Source organism: Plectropomus leopardus, chromosome 17 (genome assembly GCF_026936395.1).
Source record: "Plectropomus leopardus strain MGB_pleo_1.0 chromosome 17, ASM2693639v1, whole genome shotgun sequence".
In the NCBI taxonomy this organism is placed as follows: Eukaryota; Metazoa; Chordata; class Actinopteri; order Perciformes; family Serranidae; genus Plectropomus; species Plectropomus leopardus.
Window position 1 is genome coordinate 13,497,260 of NC_142192.1, and position 21,053 is coordinate 13,518,312.

A 21,053-nucleotide genomic window follows, 5' to 3' on the forward strand; every position below is an offset into this window, starting at 1 on the left:
TATTTCTTTCTAAAACACTTGAAAAAAGACAATGACTAACTAGGCAGGAAATGTCCCAAAAGTTGCAAGAAATGAATTAAAGATGACAAGACAATTACCTAAAAATTTGTTTTTTTGATTTGTCTTTTTTTTTTTAAGAGGGGAGGATGATTAGAAAATTCGCAACACAAAAATGTTAGGTGGTAAAACTATAATTTCAATAATTTTAATCTTTAAAACTATGTTACAGGAGAAAAGATAAATGTATAAAATGCATACATTATTTTTTCAGCACTCCTTTTTAAAATGTTTTTTTTTTTTTTTGCATTTTTTAAGGAATTTTCTTTCTTTCTTTTTTTTCATTCTTTGTTTAGTTTTTTGTGCTAAGTATTGAGCCTCATCTTGTTAAGTTGATGCTCCCATCTCCCCATGTTTCTGAAAGAAATCAAACCAATCTGCTTAGGCTTCAAAGGGTTCAAAAGCTGGCTTCATACAAATAAGCACATAGTTATTTTCTCAGGGCATATAATTACTTCAGGCAATAAATTACACCTTTTCATTCATTTTTTTAAACTTTATAGCTTGCTTCCATCCATTCAGTGGTGTAAAGTAACTAAATATATTTACTCAAGTAAGCTATAATTATACTTTAGGCCCATATCAATCTTTAGGCTACTTTCTACTTACACAGCATGTGTGTGTAACAATTCATATGCACATATCTCTCATGGACAAACATTATCTGCACAAGTGAAAGGTGTATTATATATAGCTTTGTTTGTATCACTTTACTTTTATTTGACTTTATTTGTATCTTTGTGTTTTTATCTGGTCGTTTTTCCCTTCATTTTACATGTACATTAATTTGTTCTGTTTTAATTTAGTACTAATGTAGCTTTAATTTGACATATTTGGCACTGCTGTTTTCTTTGAGATAAATATTGGTCTAAAGATTCCTCAACCTTTTGAAACCTGGACAAATTAGTTGACTACTTTCAAAAAACATGGGTAGAAGGCAATGAGCAACTAAACAAGACATGTTAGTTTGTAAACGAGTTACAAGAAAAGTACTTTAAAATAAGAAGAAAAAAAAAGGAAAGAAAAAAATTATCACCCAAAAGTTGTTTTTTTTTTAAAAATGTATTAATTCCTTTTTTCCCTGTAACGTAATTGTGAATAGAAAATTATAGAGATTAAATTTATAGTTTTTCTGGATATTCTCATCATCTTTTACAAATATCTTGCCAAGTTGGTCATTGCCATGTTTTTTTCAAAGAAATCAAACCAATTTTCTCAGGGTTTAAAGGATAAAATAGACCGTGAAAAGCATCCTAACACATTACAAGGAAACTGATGAACTGGTTTCAAAGGGTTAAAGCATCCTCAATAAAAGAAGCTGATTGAATCACGTATTTTACATCTTCATATGCAGAGACAAGGACATAAAATCTGCAAGACTGAAGTTGCGGTAAAAGACATTTTCAAGCACTCATTTCACAGTGAGTAAGAATAAACAGAACAGGTTCACAGACTGAAAAGGTTTTTATTTTCGACAATCACAGTGTAGGTGGAATACAAATGTGAGGTATTTCGGGATCTAAGCACATACTGTGCACTGAACAGCTAATGGGAAAGCAGTTGGGTAATCAGGCAGTACAAAACGCAGTCGATACATTCAAATTCCCGCTCTTAACAAAAAGATGAAAAGAGTAACCATTCAAAAAACAAAAAATATATAAAGAAAATGTAAAGCCCTGGCAATGTTGATTGTCAATAAGTCTTTCTGTACAGGTTTTAGGCAAATGTGCCTACTCAATGTAAACAGCAACTGATGAGTCCCATTTTAGATGATAATCACAAATATCTTAACTGGTGACAATGCACAGTTTCAAAATGATTTTCATGCATGTATAAAAATGCAGCGATACATTTGTCTGTCTGGTGATGTCAAGCCATTAACTAAATGAATTTACAAAGACACATCTCCCCACTGGAGAGGGCCAAAAATAAATAAATTCAAATACAAAAGTTTTGACATCAAGTAATATCAATATGAAATAGTTTATATATACGTATCATATAAATGTATACTTGTAACTTTAGAAAAAAGAAATCAAAAAGATATTGGCATGTAAAGCAGGTTTTTCATGCCAGAAATGTCAGCACAGAACGCAGGTGGGTTTCCTGCGATGGCTGCAGCCATTTGATAATATTTCCACCTAAAATAACATCCCCAGCTCTGGAGATTACAAGAGGCTTTTGCTAAATAAATTAGACAAAGAGGCATTCTCCTCCGATTGGCTCAGCAGAAGATGCAGTAACCCTGATTTATAGTTGAAACAGCCAGCCCAGTGCTCCCAGTTGTTAGATTCAGGATACCAGGAGTGCCATTCCAAACAGCCCGGCAATAGCTGTGTTGGTGGGCAAACTGTAACCTTTCCCACACCGGCTTGGAAACCAAAGTTTCCCCCTGTAGCCTTGGGTGTAACAGGTTACAAACATGGGTCTAACTCCTTGTTGTTGTTTTTTTTTTTACATAAAGACAAGGAATATATTCAAAGTGAAGAGAGAAAATCTTTCAAGCCCCCCTTCTTGCTGCCCTGGTTGTCCTCCCGCATGAGGATCTTGCTGAGGCGCTGGACAACCCAATTTTTAGGTTTAGAGGGAGGCTTGGAGGAAGATGAGCCTGACCCTGAAGTGTTAGAGGAGGTGGAGGACCTGGAGAGACACAGAGAGTTGGGACGTGAGGAGAAAGTGACAGAAAAAGGGAGAGGAATGAAAAGTTACAACACAGTAACTTGAGACTTTGTTGGTTGGCAGCAAATGTTAAAAATGTGCTGACAACATGTATATGATCTAGCAAGCCTGGATACCTGCACGTAGCACCCATACAGCCATCTGTAGTTCTCTTTATGAAACAAAATCATTCATATGCTTACATGCCTGACACGTCATCCTCTCAGATGTCTGTATCAGCAACCAACTTTAGTCAAGGAAGGTTTTATCTTAAGGGGAATCACCCCAGGTGAATAGAGTAAAACTTTTAACTGATCGAAATCATCATGAAACTTCCCTAGGTGATTACTAATATTAAGACAATTGTTTGTTTTTTTTATATTACAAATTATCTGAAATTTTATGTTTAAAGGTCCAGTGTGTAGGATTTAGGGGCATATATTTGCAGATCGTAACATTCATAGCTCTATTTTCATTAGCTTAGAATTACCTTGAGTTAATAATCATTGCCTTTTTGTTATAGAATGAGCTGTTTATATTATATATTAGCCCTTTCCCACAAAGTCTGCCATGTTGTTTCTACAGTAGCTCAGAATGGACAAACTTAACACCGGCTCTAGATAGTGCCATTTGCATTTTCATGTTTTACACATACCATAGTTCTCCTACATGGTAGATAGGAAAAGTTCTGCAACCCCACCGCTAGATGTCAGTAAATCCTACACCCTGTAACTTTAAATATGCAAATTGGGAATTATCCGATGGAATAGGTGCTAATTTGCATATATTTCCAGAACATAAATCTGAACATTCATAGAGCCAGGTTCAAAGGTCTTGTTTCATATTGTGGACATTTAGAGCTAAGATTTTTACAGAGGGACTTAAGGATATCTCTTTTTATCAACCAGGCTGCCAATAGCAATTGAAAAAAAAAAAATCAATTTCTGCCATGTTTTAAAATATTATATAAATCAGACTATGAATGATTTATTAGCACATCACATTGTAACAACCTTCAGAATATATATATATATATATATATATATATATATATATATATATATATATATATATATATATATATATATATATATATGAATAAAGTGTGTATGAAAGTGCTACTGGAGTGGACGTGTTCAGCTTAGAGTATGAGCAAAAACTCATTTTGAGAGAATGGCCTTTGAAGAGAAGTACTGTAAAATTCTGTACATTTTAGACCAAAAAAAAAAAAAAGACACTACAGGTGAACAGAGTAAAACTTTTAACTAATAGATATTACCATGAAACTTCCCCAGTTGATTACTAACATTAAGACGATTATTTTTCTGATTAAGTTTTCTGAAAAGTTTTGTTTAAAAATGCAAATGATACATTATCTGATCAGATGCATGTATTTGGACGTTTTCTTTTCACTAGTCTGTCAGAAGACATGAGACTTAAGCAAAAATTACCAAAATTGACCATGGCATGAAAGAACTAACTGAAAGAGCTGTTTCCCTTTAATTTTCTAGCTCAGAATATATTAATACCAGCCACCTGAAAATAACTTACCTAGGTGTGTGAGCAGGTGTCTTGTCTTTGCCGGGAGTCTTGGGAGTTGTCATGCTGGCTCGGTGGGTTGACTGTGGGGTCTTGTGTTTTCCGACACTCCCCGGTGTACTGTGGGTCTTAGCGAGGGTAGCTATAAACTCCCTGTTCATTCCTTTGTGTCTGGATGTCCTGTTGCAAGTGTGGCAGGTGGCCATCTGGGAAAAACGGAAGAGAAGAGCATATTTATTAATATTGCATGGACAGCATCTATGTATATTCTTCTCTCACATAACAAGATTTTGAGGTGAAGGCATGCAAGGTATCCCCATGGGGATGCTTTACAAAAGAAATCTAAAGGTTTTCTTAAAGGTTCTTGAAACTAATGTTGTATAATACCAATCTAATGCAAATCTAAGTGTGGGAGGGTGAAGCTTTTTTCATTTGTCATTATTTTTCATCAAACTCAGTATAGCCACAGCTCTGTGTCTTTCTTTGGGACACATGGGAGTTTGTTGTAACTTAGTCTGGACATTGGTTTCAGTGACAGAATGCCGCCAGAGACACAAAGCGAGGGACTTGTGGCAGGCAATGGGGCTGTAATGAGAGTTGCTCATATGCTCTGTTTGACACTGGCCAGCCCAAAGCCTCACAGCTGAGGAATCGTTCATAAATGGGGTCCAGGAAGCAAATTCATGACAGGAGATGATTGCCTCAACAGCTGAGGCCGTTCCCATTGGCCCTGCCCAACATTCCCAAGATTATCTTACCTTATGTATGTACGGATATGAAAATAACTGGATTAGTTAAAGCAGGATGGGAAACATTGGCTTAACCTATGAAAGGGCAAGGTGGGGTTGTTGCCATGCAGTTTCACCTATTCAGGGTATGGGTGCTACAAGAGCCAGGGTCATTTCTATGACCCTTTTCTAACAAAAATTACTTTAAAATGCTGGTGGAGTTGACACTATACTGCGCCTTACATGATCAATTCTGAGCAATTTCGTGACACGGATTACACAAGGCCCTATATTAAGCAAAGAACGCAGGCACTTGCGAGAGTTACGAGCCCCAGCTGCTGGTTCATGAGATCCACATGATTCAAGACAACAATTGGCATCCAAGATTCCTGCACACCACTGTCTTGTGTCCCAATAAAAAGGTATAGTGCATGTGTCTTACATGTAACTGGGACAGTGCAGTTAGTCATGAGGTTAATGACAGACATTATGGTACATCCCCAAACAGAAGAAAAACCCAGCAGCTGAGGTAACCACCACAATCACTCCTTTAACATTTGACCAATGTTCTTATTCAATTGCTAACCAGTATTTACAACTAAGAAAACTAAAAGATCAAGCGATGATAACAGTTTGGAGATAATAACACCATCTCAGTGATAAACTGAAGTGCAAGACAAGTCACAGAAGAATAAACCAACACTAGGACATCAGTAAACTCTTAAACTAGTGAGATTTTCTCTGTAGAAAAAAGGTATTTAGTGTAGATTCAAGATTCTTCTTCAACATTCCTCTCAACCTTCAGTAACATAAATCCCATTACGCCATCAAGAGTTACACACACTGGTCCTAACAGACCACCCCTGCAGAGGTCAGTAAGTCTGAGTCAAGCTGTTGACAGTCCTGAATGCTGATGAGATGGAAAACTCACCGACACGAAGGTAGCCATTTCAGATTCTGACAGGTGTCTGTTGGAGAGCGTTGGGTTTCGATGCACCGCGAGTACACAGTTCCTCCTTGCTTCTACGTGACCGTGTGTAAAGTGTTTACTACATGAGCCTGCATGTCCAGCTTTATACAGAGCCAGCCGAGCAACTGATCCACCCATTGCACAGGGGTGTGGCTCAAAGGAGGACGGACCAATGCACTTTCAAAAAGGTTGACTACTCTGTGGGACAGCCAGTACTCTCTGTTGCTTCGTCAGTGGTGACAATTAAGATTCAAACTGGACTCATCTAGAAACATCGTTGTTTGCAAACAAAATTTACCTCAAGGGATAAAAAAAATGTTAGACCTTCGTCTAAGCATTAAACCCAGGAAGGTAGGGTTAAAAGATGTTGTTAGAATCCAAGGCCTTTTTTCCATGTAGAATATGTAAGATTTTGATTTTGTATCGAACGCAATGTGATTAATTATTCCTGTGTACACTGCTTTTTAAAAACCAATGGTACTAAATTCAAAAAAGGAAATTACAGTATTCGTAGTGCAGCACACATCCAAAGGATTGAAAGAGAAATCACTTTGAAAACCATTGTGATCATCGTAAAAAAGGTTTGCTAGTGACTGTATTGACTTTTTGAAGTATTTTCTTCATTGTAAAAGTGCAGCTGAATATAGAGGCCAACAGCACCTATACAATTTAATTTTCAATGCAGCCTATACAAGAGAACTGATTGCCTAATATGTTTTAGCGAAACAATTATATTATTTCTCAAGGACTCAATAATTCCCAAGTTAATACAGCAAGGTCATCCACAGTCTATACATAAGGTTTCAGTGGTGGAAGAAATATTCAGATCCTTTATTTAAGCAAAAGTACGAATATCACACTGTGAAAAAACTCAGTTAAAAGTAAAAGCCCTGCATTGAAAATGTTAATTAAGTAAAAGTAAGTCAGTATTCTCAGGAAAATGTACTTACAGTATTAAATGTAAATGTACCCAATGCAGAAAAATCACCAGAAAGAAACCCACTACTAAAATACTCAACATAAAAAGAAATAGAACAAAGCACCACCAAACTTAAGTACAGTACTTGAGCAAATGTACTAAGTTACATTCCACTGGTTCCTGACTTATTGTGATTATATAAGTAGTAAAAACAATTTCTTTCCAGGCCTTGATACAAGCCCGTATTTCAGCATATGAATCTTCACATTGAACGAGAAAATTCAACAGTGAAAGCCTTTTCATCAAACTCATTATCTCTCCTCGTTGACATAATAAGCACTCTTTTAAACTTAGCAAAGCTCCGACCGATTTTGATTACAATCGTTGTATTTAACTAGTCGTAATAACTCAAAGCTGATAATGCAGAAGATGCAGACAAAGCTGGAGCAACTGTGTTTCATCCACGAAGGATGGATTTAGCTGGAGATCATAAAGCTGTTCAAACTTATCATTAACAAACACTGTCTGCAGGCTTTTCTTTCGGTCTAATATGTCTTAATATTGAAAAAGCATGGCAAAGGTTGTTATACTCACACCACCGGCTGGTTATATAGAGGTATTTCACAGAAACAGTCTACAGAGAGCAGAACGGCACTCGATTAGAGGAGCTGGGTTCACGTATATAGGAGGAAATGTCTATCTTGCTATAGTGTCCTCAAGTCCCACATTGAATTTCTAATGTTTCCAGAGTGTTCCAGCTCTCTCCTTGGAGGATTAGTGAAGCATTACTACTGCACAGTAGAGATGGACTATAAAAAAAACATACTAAATTCAATCTGACATTGATATATTTTGTTCCACTTTCAACAATATTGATATTGATTATTTCTTTATTGGGTATGTGATTTTTCAAAATAGTGGTCAAATTTAGGGAAAAAAAGATCATTAGAATTAAAGGCAATTCACATTGCACATAATGGCTGCTAATAACAGTTTTAATACAAATGAATTATGGACAACTTCTTGTTTTTGTTCAGCCTCCCTATAACTTTTAGGTTGTGTTTTTTTTGTTTGAAGAGGTCACATCTTGCTGCTGTGCTGCATTTTCTTGTCAGAAAGAGTGCATCTTGCTGTATTTTGTATCAGGTGAAAAGTATCACCAAACCATCCAACATAATTCCTATCTGCCGTTCTATCACGTGTTTGATGTGGAAGTGTGCAACACGTGCGCACGAGGTTCTGATGTCACATACTGTAGGTTTCCACAGTCACGTCACATGGGCCAGCTTAATATTTTAGGCCAGTTTTGGCACAAACATCATACAAAGGAACTAAAAACATTGAGAAGTAATACAACCACCAATATTTTGTATTTACCAGTAGCCTGTTTTTATTCCTGATCTTTTTTTTTTTGAAGGACTCGATATATTCTCGATATATATTTTATAGTCAGTCTCTATCCTTAAATTTATATATATACACACACACACACACACACACACACACATATATAATGTATATACTATATTATTGTTTCCATGCTGCATTGAGATTAACTGGAACTACATTCCCCTACAGAATATTTTAAACAATGGCATGCATCCTTCCAATTTTCACGTCATGACTGTTTACATCCATCTATTCATCTGTATTTATTTTTAAAGTGTTGTGATAAGCAGTGTTATTATATTTCACTCTGTATTTGCTTTTTTGTTATTTTGAACATTTCCATCACTGCCGTTACCCAATTTCCTCTTGTAGATCATTTAAGTTTCATCTAATCAAACACTGACAGGAAACTGGCAACGAATACTTTAACAAAATCTGTTTGTTCTGCAGTTATAAATGGTGCAATAACCGCAATTGTACTGCATTCTGTAAGTGATTAGGGCCGTGGATATCTAGGTGACAGTCTAACTCAGATGACTATCAAATACATGATTGCCAAGGAGGTAAAAAAAAAAGAAATTTTAGGATACAGGAGTGTGTAGCTCTCAGTGGAGTGGATCAAACACAGACAGCTGGCTGCAGATGGATGTTTACAATCAGAATGACCTGCTTCTGTTTATCCTCTTGTCCTCTAGTTGCCACTACTGGCCCCTCCATCATCAGCTGGCCTGCACTGAGGCACTGAGATGACAGGCTCTAAAAAAAGAAACCTTTATCTAGTGAGTGTGTGTGTGCACGTGCACGAGAAGCACAGTGCAGAGACTTGTCAAACTCAACAAGACCAAGGCGTCGACAAATGACACCGTCCACTCATAAACAACAATGGTGGCTATCGTATGGCTATGACAGTTCATGACAAACCGAAATGAAAACCCAACCGTCACGTGTACCCGTCTAATTTACGCTAATCCTTGGGCATGTAGTGTATGCACTTGGAGGGACACACGTGAGCCAGCGCCACAGACAGATTTGATTTCTTGTCTGCTGATCCTGGGAGCAGACAGACCAGCAGTGGCCAGAGCGCAAAGCATATGGCAAAAGTGACAAGTTGGAGATTCAGTGTAGGAAGAGGATAAACGACCACCTATATACAGCTGGAGGAGAATTAAGGAATTTTGTTTTTTGCAGAGAATCAAATTTCTTTTTCTGAAAATCTAGATCCATCATATGATCAGAGGAAGACACCATGACTTGTAATTATGATATCACAATGAAATTCACCATATAAGAAACAAAGTGAGCAGCATTATATTTTCACACCGTGCTTCAGCCTTGACTTTTCATCCTACTGCCATCCTAACAAAAAAGAGGAGCTTTTTGGTTTCTCTCCGACAAAACATGTGCCAACACAGCCAACCAGCCAACACACACAGCAACAGTCACACACACACTTCTTCTCATACGCATACATTAGGCTGTTTAGCTCTGGAAAATTATGCACAGTGCATGGAATATGAGCATTGTGCTGTTCATCCCTTAAATCATAGAAAAAGACAATGTGCAATCACATACACCTCACTAGCAGCCCACCTAAATAGCTTAAGTCTCCTTTAATCTTTTATAAAGAGGATAAACCAATCTGCTAATTCTCATGGTGTCTGTGCAGTGAAAGGTTTAAAGGCAGTCAGCACAACAGCAAATCACCACCACTGTTTTAATCTATGAGCTTTGACTAAGACGTGCATCATCCTATGTAAGCTTGCATGAACGTGCAGGTATGAAAATTAAATGTTTAAAGGGGGCAGTTCACCGAAAAATTAAATTATTCAATTTTCGTCAAACCAGTGGTTCTAATCATCAATCTTGATCATTTTGGTTTGAGATGCACCGAAAGAAGCATGCATCTACTCATGGACGAGAGGCTCGCGGTCGTGACAGTGCAAGATGTAAACATGAAAGCTACAGTGGTAACAATTATAAAAAAATAACTTTTTGTCATATTTGTTGAAACTTTTGTTATATCCTGACAGGAGGACAGAGACAGAATATGTGCAGAAAAAAGCACCTTCCTCTGATTCCTCTTATTGCTCCAAATGGCATATGAAAGAATCCAACAGAGGAGACGTCAGTCCTCCTCTGTGGAAGTTTAAGTTAAAACAAGTTTGTCGGCCTCGGTCTTCTGCTGGCTTTCTTGTCTCTGCACATGTTGGCAGTACAACATGTGCATGAGCACTGACTAACAGCTGCATTAGATGTTTCGTTCAATTAAATACATTTTTTTATTTTTATCACTCCTTTTCGAATATGAAAACCAAGTCATTATTCATTCATTTTCTGTAACCTCTTGTCCTTGTAAGGGTCGCAGGGGGGCTGGAGCCAATTCCAGCTGTCATCGGGTGGAAGGCGGGGTACACCCTGGACAGGTCGCCAGACTATCGCAGTGCCAACACATATAGACAGATAACCTTTCTTGCTGATAAATCGCACTACAGGTTAGAGGAAAAATATGTATTTTTAATTTTGTGGTGAACTGTGCCTTTAAAGGCAGTCAGGGCTTGCTGGGATGCTGATAAATCACCAGCAAAGTTTAAATCTATGAGCTTTGGCTTAAGACATATATCCTATATAAGTTTACATGAATGGACAGGGATAAAAATATGATGGTAAAATGAACAAAAGAGTGAAAAAAAACTCTGAACGCGACTTTGCAGCTTTGTGTCATGCAGCTGAAGTTGCGCCCAGCTGACAACGTGTGACCTAATATTTTGAAAAATGAGAAGACGGGAGTAAACACTTCTGAGGTTCAAAACAGAAATCATTGCTTCTGCTGTCTCTGACCTACTGAGTCTTTCAGGTCAAACCCATGTAGGTTCTTTTTCCTGTAACATACATTTCTGCCGGCATGTGACACCCGTGCTTCTAGCCTGACAATGTAACATTACTACATGTATCATTAGTCCTGAGAATTATAAGGTAGATTGAATGTGAAATAGCAATAAGCAACAGAAATGACACAAACTCACACAGACCCACATAAATCAATTCTACAGATGGACCCCTGATTCTATTATTAGCCCCTGCTCCATAAATACCTCCCTTCCTGACTTTCTCTCTCTTCAGTTAGAGGTCAGCTTGGGTTGATTAGTTTGACCTAGGCAGCACGACAGCGCCCAGGAAGGGAAAGACGAGCAGAGCAACAGAGTGAGTGACAGAATTAAGTGCACATAATTGCCTTTGAATTGAATATAAGTTTGAAAAAAGTGTTGAATGTTGATTGCGTGACAGAGTTTTTAAAATGCCCTTGTGTGCGTGCACTCAAAAGCACAAATATCTGCGCGCACTGTGTGTGAAAGTCATTTGAGAACACATCAATACAACACAATAAAGCCGAAAGCAGAAGAGCAGTTGGGGGATCAATACGAGGCAGGCTGTGATGTTGCAGGCAGCCACTTAGTCACACTGTCTGGAGGCAGGATGCCCGGTAAACACACAGAGACACCCGATCTGAATGCAGAGCGGCTACACACTGCCATTTATAAAAAAGAAAGATGTCATATCTGTTCCTCCTCTTTCCTTCTGTCTCTGTTGGGGGTGATAAAGGTCACTTTTCATCCTAAATCACACCAGCAGGTTCTCAAAAAAAAATACATAAATAAATAAAACACTGTAAAGGGTGAAGGTAAGATATTAAGTTTTTTAAAAGATGATTTATCACAAAGTCAAGTAGGAAATATTCAGTCTGCCAGATTTTATGAAATAATGTAATTCATGATGCTGTGGGTCTTCTGTTGCAGATTTTTGTGAGTTGTTAAATGGTGAGGGAACATCTAGAGCCCAATGAATCAACGATATCTCACGGCGGAAAAAGTGACGCTTGATAAGGTTCTTTCAGATATAGCATAAAAAATATCCTAAGATAAACTGTGAGAACAAATGCTTCCTCCCATTCTCCTGATATAATCTGTAAAGGCTTTTTCCAGGGTATGCTGTCATGGTTTGGATTAAATCTAGCAACACATTGCCTGATTAAAGGCTTAGTGTCTGTATGACATTTGAAAATGCAAAATTAAATGTTCTGTATAAACAAAATCATTACATTCTGTTTTCATTTATAAGCAAGGAGACCAAAGATTATTTGATGTCACTCGTTACGACACACATATGCAATGCCGGCACATCAATTTACAAAATGTCTTTGGCACGAAGACACCTCAAGGGCCAGATATATAAAGGACGAACACATACGTCATTTCTCACACTGGTATGCATAAAAGAAGAATGTACAGTGAGACTGTGCGCACCTCATGCATACCTCAGACCAGGCACACGCATGTTTTTTTTAGAGATAGCTGTTGGTGATATAATAGAGTGGATATAAAATATAAGGGGAGAGACATAAATTTAGAATATTACATTGTGGACGGTGAAATTAGGCTTGTGCATCCAATTTCACAATCAGAGATTTACAAATCATAACTAAGGGATATGCGTGGCTTCATAAATCTGCAAACAATAATAAATAATGCATATGAATAGTTCTGTCTTTGTGCACATAGTTGTAGTCCTTATTCTGCACACAGTTTTATGCATTTTACTCCCACATGGACCAGCTGTGCTTCAGGATGTAGCTGCTCTGATCGCAGGTATAACAATAAACTAGAATTACCACCGTGCGGTTATGTACCTGTGCCAACCAGTCAAATTACAATTTACATCCATGTCTGTACAGACTCGTATGTAACCATGACAATAGTCCATGCTTCAAAGATGGAGATTGCTACAAAGAAGCTACAAATTCTAAAACGTGAATGCTTCACACACATCTTAAAGCCAGCAGCAGAGACAAGTCTCACCAATTCATTATCTGACCAAATGTTTTCACTTCTGTTCCTGAGTTGTGACGTTAAGTAGTGGCCAGAACATTTTTTGCTCAACATTATGATGTCACGCTGAAGTTAAACTTTGACCTTTAGATATAAAATGTCATCACTTCATCGTTTTATTCTTTTAAACATTTGTGTGATTTTTTTTCATTAAGTGTATGAATTGTTGAGTTATGGCCAAAAACCCAGAGATTGTGCTTTAGGGCTATAACACAAACCCCTTTATTACACTGGCTTTGCTTTTTTTATACAGAACCAAACAAGGAAGGCATAGTGCAGCTCTAGTATTTCGAAAGCAAAAGAGGCCTGACGTGTAACACAACAGCGTAGGCCTCTAGTGTGACATATAACATACGCATTAGATAGCCCTTTCTGAACAATGTCAATGGCATAACATGGCACCAACAATAAGTTGCTGTCCCTGTTACATGGCGGCTGATCTTGCCTTCTGCTTGGAGGATAAGGAGCTCCCAGACTTCACTGTCTCCCCACTTTGGGGACAATTTCTATTGCTGTTCTTCGTCTTAGAGTTAGATCCTAACGACTGCTAGCTGCTTTTAAAATCTCCCTGCAATGGGTCGCACACATAGCACTTTGTCGAAACATCACACTCATCCTGTCCTGCTGACTATCCTTGTTACACAGACTTCCACTCAGTGCTGTCACTACATACACTGTTGCGTAAGAGGTGAGACAACTGTGTCCCCTATTCCGATTTTATCCCTTTTATACAGAACGGCAAGGTGGAATAATGACACAACATTCATGCTTTGAACAAGCAAAGGGGCTACAGTGACCTTAACCTTTGACCACCAAAATGTCAGTCCATCCTTTAGTCCAAGTGAACATTTGTGCCAAATTTGAGGAAAGTACCATATGGCATTCTTGAAATATCACATGCACGGACAAATGAACACAGATCGTTCAGACAACCCCAAAAACCTATTGCCTCCGGCCGCGGCTGTTGCCGGTGCAGAGGCATAAAAATACAGCCTAGAGACAGGTCTGGATTTGAAGCCCTCCAAGTCATATTTAAAGGTAACTAATGGCACGTGTGTGGCTTTATAACAGGTATGCGATGAATGCCATTAATGTGCATGCATGCTGTCAGAATGGGTTACAGGAGCAATATAAATGCTGCTGAGTGAGGATTCAAAAACTGAACTGTGGCGGCTTCCAAACCTTAACACCCGTGCCAACTTACAGTTGAGCTCACAGTAGAGATTGCCAAGTTCCAGAGTAGGCTTTTAATAGTGGTGAGGAAATGAAATGAAGAGCGGAACAGAGGCTAATTGACAGATGACACGCTGTAATGGAGCAGCATCAAGTTCTCTATATGGGGTTTATCCTGCATATGAGCTGGGCTACAAACATGTTGACAGAAGAGAGCAGAAGCTGAACCTAGCCCAGGGTTTGTAGTGTGTTTGTGTGTGTGTGTGTGATAGAAAAACAAACCAATATGCATGCATTCTTACACTATGCATGTTTTTTTTTATGTTAATAGGCCCTCCAATGTTTCCAGAGGATGTCAGTCACGAACCCAGCATTGACTTGCCATGCACAGTGCTCCCATTAATGGTGTGTTAACTTGCTTAAAATACCTCAGTACACACTTTGTCAAAGCGCGACACACGTGAGACATAAGTGAGTGTTTCCACTTCAAAGCAAGTCTCCTGTGTTTGTATCTAGAAAGCTCAAGGCCGCAACCACTGGCCTTTCTCTTCCAAGACACGTCCCCCTCTCGTCATCCTGTCACTCGCTACCCAATCTCGAGGTGTCAAAACCTCTCTGAGGGGGTTTTCCTGTTCCCTGAGAGCAAACACAGACAAATAACCAGCCAGACATCTCTGTCTCCTGTTTCCTGTCATCTCCTTAAGAGACACATTTTCCAACAGCATTACTCCAGTAAAAATAAATATGACAGAGGGATGTGGTGAAGAGATGAGCGAGAATGGGAGGAGAGAAGCAAGATGATGGTAATGTGAGAGGGCAGGGGGCGGTCAGGTAGAAGGGTTGAGGTAAAAAGCAAGCGAAAAAGCAGTGCAGGGATTGGAGAGTACAAAAGAAAAACCCCAGAAGACTGGGGGATGAGAGGTGGCCAGTGAGGTCAAGAAGAAGTGGTGACATAAATTACAGAGGAATGTTGGATTTACGTCAGGAAGAAATGGCCCTTCTCGGAAAACTGAACAATTTTTCAACCACTTATGTTCTGCCACTGTGTTTTTTTAAGCCTGGTTCATCTGTTATTCAGAAGGCAAGTGTTGTTTTCAGAGTAAAACAAGTGTTGCATTACAACACTTGTTAAACAGCATCGTGACTGCACATTCAGTAATTGTGCCTTTCCACCTGTCTTATAGCTGGGTTCTCAGACATTTTCATGGACAACATTTCAAACTTTTCCATCACTTTTCAAAGACCCATAAGAATGATTTTTTTGTTGCACCAGTTGTTCAGCACTTTTCAAACATATCATATTCAAAACATATTCAAACATAATTTCAGCTAGATGGCATATAAAAAAGGGAGGGAAGAACCCAGGGATGGAAAACATAACATTGTCACACACTGACACATATCATAGCTACGTTACATCGACAGCTATCGATAATTTATTTACCGTTATACTACATTACATGAAACACTGATGTGCCATATCTTATTGTTCACAATAATACTGGTATAATAAAAATTCCGATTGTGATAATGGCAATATTCCAACATGTAGACATAATGTTGTCATACCATTAGGCGCGGCTACGTCAAGCGTGCCTATGAGCATATTTGCTATTGGTTACGGTTGGTTTTTTACACACTAAAGAAATCCTGACATATAGAACTATGCACTCATTTTGTTGAAACTGCATGTTCTTGAAATTAATGATGAAATACTTTTTATATTTTGTCATAGTTAAAAATATTGTTATCACAAAAACACCCTGAAACATGGTGATATTGCCCATTTGTAATGTGGAAGGTTATCTATAAAAGAATATTGTGACTTTTCCAGGTATTCCGTGACTGTGGGAACCCCAGATAAGTAAGTCTTGAGTATAGGCACTGAGCATAAATTCACCCTCCGAAACAATATTAATGTATATAGCCAGGAAAAGCCCGTACTGAAAACTTTTTTTCTTGTAATAAACAACTCTGCTGGGAAGCATAAATCTAGGCTCAAGGAGGAAGAGCAGAAGAACAGAGGAGGAGGCGAATGTGCTATCCTTCGCTCCATTTAGGGTCTCCACTTCTCCTGTGAGGCAACATTCCAACTTATTTCCATATCCGTTGCTACATAACCTGCCAAGCAGACATAAACATACCAGATTTATAATACCTATAAGAAACAACTTGACACAGCTGAGGAAAGAGTATCATGTGCTTGCATCAACCCAGAGGGCGACACATACACACATCCTAAAGGAAAAGCAATATGGTGTGAAATGAAGGGGATTTACACCCTGGAGTACAACTGCTGCACATTACCCGTGTTTTTGAGTTTGAATATACATTTACTGGTCATGTGCATGCTTATATTTTTGTTAAGATAGGGACATGTTTTATTAAAGGGCAACTTTTACACTAATTTTCATGTTCATACTTGTACTTTGGGTTCCAGCTAGAACATGTTTACATGCTTTAATGTTAAAAAAAACAAACATTTTTTTTACGTATAATGTCTGTGCTGCATACTCTCTGTCTGAGACGCTTCTTTTTTTTTTCGCACCCGCCTGTAACTTGGTGTCTCTGCATCATCATTGCAGCCGGGGAATCAGTGTATGGGAGTGTCACTTTCCTTATATAAAAAAATCGCCGATAACATCTTCTAAAAACGACCTCACGTCTTCTGGCAGGAATATGGCCCAAAATCTAGGACATAGGACATAATATACATCAATTATATACATAATATACATCAATTGCAACCAAGATGGCATGTTTACCTTATGTTAGCACATAGCTACATGTAGCAGTGTACTTGCAGCTGGGGAATGACTGTAACATAGAGGGACTTCCTACTGTGAAAAAGATCACCAATAAAATCTTCTAGAAATTTTTCAAATGCAGACATTTTCCAGCAGGAATATGAGTCGAAGTAACAGAGAAATTAACAACATCAGCAACCAAGATCACATTTTGCTGATGTTAGCATGTAGCTACATGTAGCAGTGTAGGCTACATTATGTAAACACTTGCAGTTGCATGCCTTGAGCAGATGAACACATCAAAAAGCTGCTTGTCTCAAAACAGTGCACAGTACTGTATACTGTATAGTTGGAACGATCTGAAGCTCACCAGGATTACTTTTACATATGTAAACATATGTGAATTATATTATAGTAATATGTACTATGTATATTGTTTGGAACACTTAATATTTCACCCACAAAAGCTGGAAACACTTTATGAATGCATAAAGGCCTCGATACACTACAAATATCAGATTAAAAGAACAGTTATAACAACAATTAGCTCTTCAAAGCGTCCTACAGCACCTCTCATCCAGAGCAAGATCCCAGAATTGTTTTGACACTCTGAAAAGGACTAAGAACACAAGCAAACATGGATCTCTGTGTCTGCAAGTACTCGCACCTTGTTTCAAATAAACTGTCTGTCTAAGCCTGCACACAAGGAGGAATAAATGGGACAGTAAATTTATATGACAGGATGTTTTGATTATTTCTCCAATAAATCCTCTGCCTCTCCCTGCAGGCTGCTACGTGACTAAACAGTAAGAGGAGCAGAATATTGTGTACACAGTCATAACACTCAACTCTGGCACACTAGAATAAAACAATAAAATTATGAAGCACTAACAAAAAAACAAATTAAAGCTTCACGGTCACTGCGGCACATTATCTCACGCAGGATGTTTTCAAGTCTGTGTTTATTATTCTCAGAATGAACAAAAGGACAGCTGGTGCAGGTTTGAAAATACTCCCTATATATTACATCTGATCATCCCTGCACCCCAACTACAACAATGCTCCTATCTTTAAAGAGCAGACGAGTGGATGCTAATCTGATTATTCAGGCTCCGTGTTGACCCCCTCTCTGTCAGGGTTGTTGTGGTCTGTGCATCAGCATGGAGCCAGGGGGACAACGACAGGAAAGTAAGTCCACATTCCTTTTCTTATCTCACTGCTTCACCAGTGTGCATTTTAAAGGTATCACCTCTCTATCACCCCTCAGCTGAGCACAAGTGTATACTGTCTCACATATGTGGCTTGACTTGTTGCCCCTTGGAACGCCAGTATATGACAGGCGAGTGACCATGAAAACAGTGGGTAAAAATACCATGAAAGACATGCTCGGGTTGTATTGGTTTACTAGGAAGTCACGTGATGGACAAGCATCAACATTGTCCATCGTGACCAAAACACTGCTGTTGACATATGAGTAAGAGGAGAGGTGCTCAGTCACGACTGAGTGTCTGTAAGAGAGGCCTTCAGGGTACGAAATACAACACAGTTATGTTTGACTAAGGGTGTGTGTGATGAGCTAAACAGGTTTATGTTTGGGGATTTAAAGTCCAGGATGGGTTTGCAACAGTTATTCATAAATCAATCAGCAAGTTTCGGTGTGAATATCCTCCTAAGGGCTTAGAAACTTACTAGTTACAAACTGGTGATTTAAATGGGTTTTCTTGTTAAAACCTACACAGAATGATAAATTATTGTTAACTAGAATTACCGCCGCGTGGTTGTATGCCTCTGCCAACCAGCTGAGTGGCAGTTTACATTCATGTCTATCCAGATTCATATGCAGCCATGACAGCGGACAATGCTTCAAATAGGGATAGTGCTGCAAAGACGCTGCATATTCTAACACATGGAGACTTCACACATATCAGAAAGAGATTGTCGTCACAGTGAAGTTAATCTTTTGGAATTAAAAAGTCACTAATTCATCATTTTGTCCTATTGAACATTTGTGCGTAACTTTGTAAAAAGTTCTGAATTCTGGAGATATGTCCAAAAGTGGGTTTTGTGAGGTCACCTCCAACCACCAAAATCTAATGAGTTCATTCTTGAGTCCAAAGTGGACGCTTGTGCCAAATTGGAGGATATATAGGATGTATAGACAGATGGATGGACAAAAACAAAATGCCTCTGGTCACTGCTGCGAAGGCAGAATAAAAATTCAGGGATCATTTTTTTAAGTTAGCAGATTTCTCAATAACATGTTTCACAAAATCCATGCTGGTGCAGCATTGATGGCATTTTAGATGCAGAAGAAGGCTGCTTTAAAGGCCCGATGCACTGAAAGCAATAACTCACACACCTCTTTTGACGCTTGTCAGTTGATGCTCATACGGCATACTGCATGCATCAGATTTTTGGTTACCAACACCACAGAACCAGAAGTATTTATATGTAGGTAGTTTGTATTATTATGATTTTAAATGTATTTCTTTATAAATTAATGACTTCTTGGGAAAAATTCCTACCCTCTTTTTCCTTTTAGCTCTCTCTAAGCAGTAACTATGGCTGCAGAAAAAACAGCATTGTTCACTGTGTCCTCATCTGATCCGAAATTTCAAAGTTCAGAGTAGGGCCATCAAAGCAGCTTCACATATCCATTTAAAGCAATATATATACTTCAAAATGCACGAGTCAGACGCTTTTAGTGTGCTTGGGCCTTTAATGTTACAGCTGTAGCTGCATTCTTATATTTAGGCCAATCTCGGCACTCAACTTGGGCCTGTATAAAAAGACTCTTTTTATTAGTATATCATTAATAGTATTTTCTTAACTGAAAACACATATAATAAATCTAACATTTTACAAAAGTGTCATGATGTAAAGATTCTCTCAAATCCCTTTCTCCAGATGACTTTCTGACCCCAGATCTGACCTTCACCACAGACTACAGACGCAGAACATGAAGGAGCACCCAGCCACTATTTCATGCAAAGTTAGGTTACTAGATGACAACTTTTTTTTCTCTTGCAGTCCATCATTTGACTTTTCCTGTTCACCTTTGTAATCTATCTGCCTTCCACCCTCAGGCTTTTATTCACCTTGTCTGTTTCACTCTCCTGTTATTCTCCTCCACTTCTCTCACTGCCCTTTTTTTACTGCTCTCTCTCTCCATCTGTCTTCCTCTTTGCCCTCACAGTCAACTGATGGATAGTGAGATGGAGTGGGTTCAGAGTGCCTTGCGTGGTGAATACCTGCATTTTAAATGAACCCAACCAGATTTTAATGAGGCAGCAGCATTTCCACTAGAGCTGCTCTTCATTAGGGCTGATGTCAGATCACCAGACGGACTCTTCCTCTTATCACTGCTCTCTGATTGTAGAGGGGGAAATGACCCTGTTGCCACAAGCTCCACCACCGGTTTCCTCATCTAAATGGGCTCATCAGGAGAGCGAGTGGGTGCTTGCCAAAATAAGCTGTCCATTCTGTCTCTGCCTGGTACTATCTACTAAAAGGACAGTCAAAAAAGGACCAATTTAACAGTTAGGGGGCTATTGGGGGGACAGGGTGAGTGTTGACAAAGCACTGTCTGGCAACATTAGCTCTCTTACAGTTAAGCTTAATGGGAGCACTGTAACGACAGTAATGATGAGTGGAGCACCATAATGAAACCAGGCACTTTCTGTGGAATGAATACAAATGACTTCATAAATCTAAATGGCAACAACAGCTGGAGGCAATACATTAAGAGACAATGCCGGCCTTGTTATGTTAAAATAAGTAATGACTCGACACATTTTTGATCGTCGCTAAAAAATTATTTGTTGTCTCTCCACCTTTACAGGTCAGAGGTCAACCCCAGCTAAAGGATGAGTGGTCAGCTAGAGGGCTCTTTAACGGGGCTGATACAAATATGTTCATGACCGGTAAAGCTCAATCGATATAAATCACAAACACCAGAATTACCAACAAAATAAGTAAAAAAAACCCAAC

The 21,053-nt window shown here is 38.6% G+C and overlaps 1 protein-coding gene across 1 annotated transcript in view; it reads right to left on the reverse strand.

The window, feature by feature from the left end:
• Positions 1–1,502: 1,502 nt before the first annotated feature.
• rmp24 (ribonuclease MRP subunit p24) overlaps positions 1,503–21,053 on the reverse strand; it is a 30,269-nt gene continuing 10,718 nt past the window's right edge. Inside the window, exons 4-5 of the mRNA XM_042506575.2 lie at positions 4,267–4,460; positions 1,503–2,697 (exon numbers count right to left, since the gene is read on the reverse strand). Coding sequence (XP_042362509.1) covers positions 2,535–2,697; positions 4,267–4,460 — 357 coding nt within the window. The 3' untranslated portion in view covers positions 1,503–2,534. The remainder of the gene's footprint in view (positions 2,698–4,266; positions 4,461–21,053) is intronic.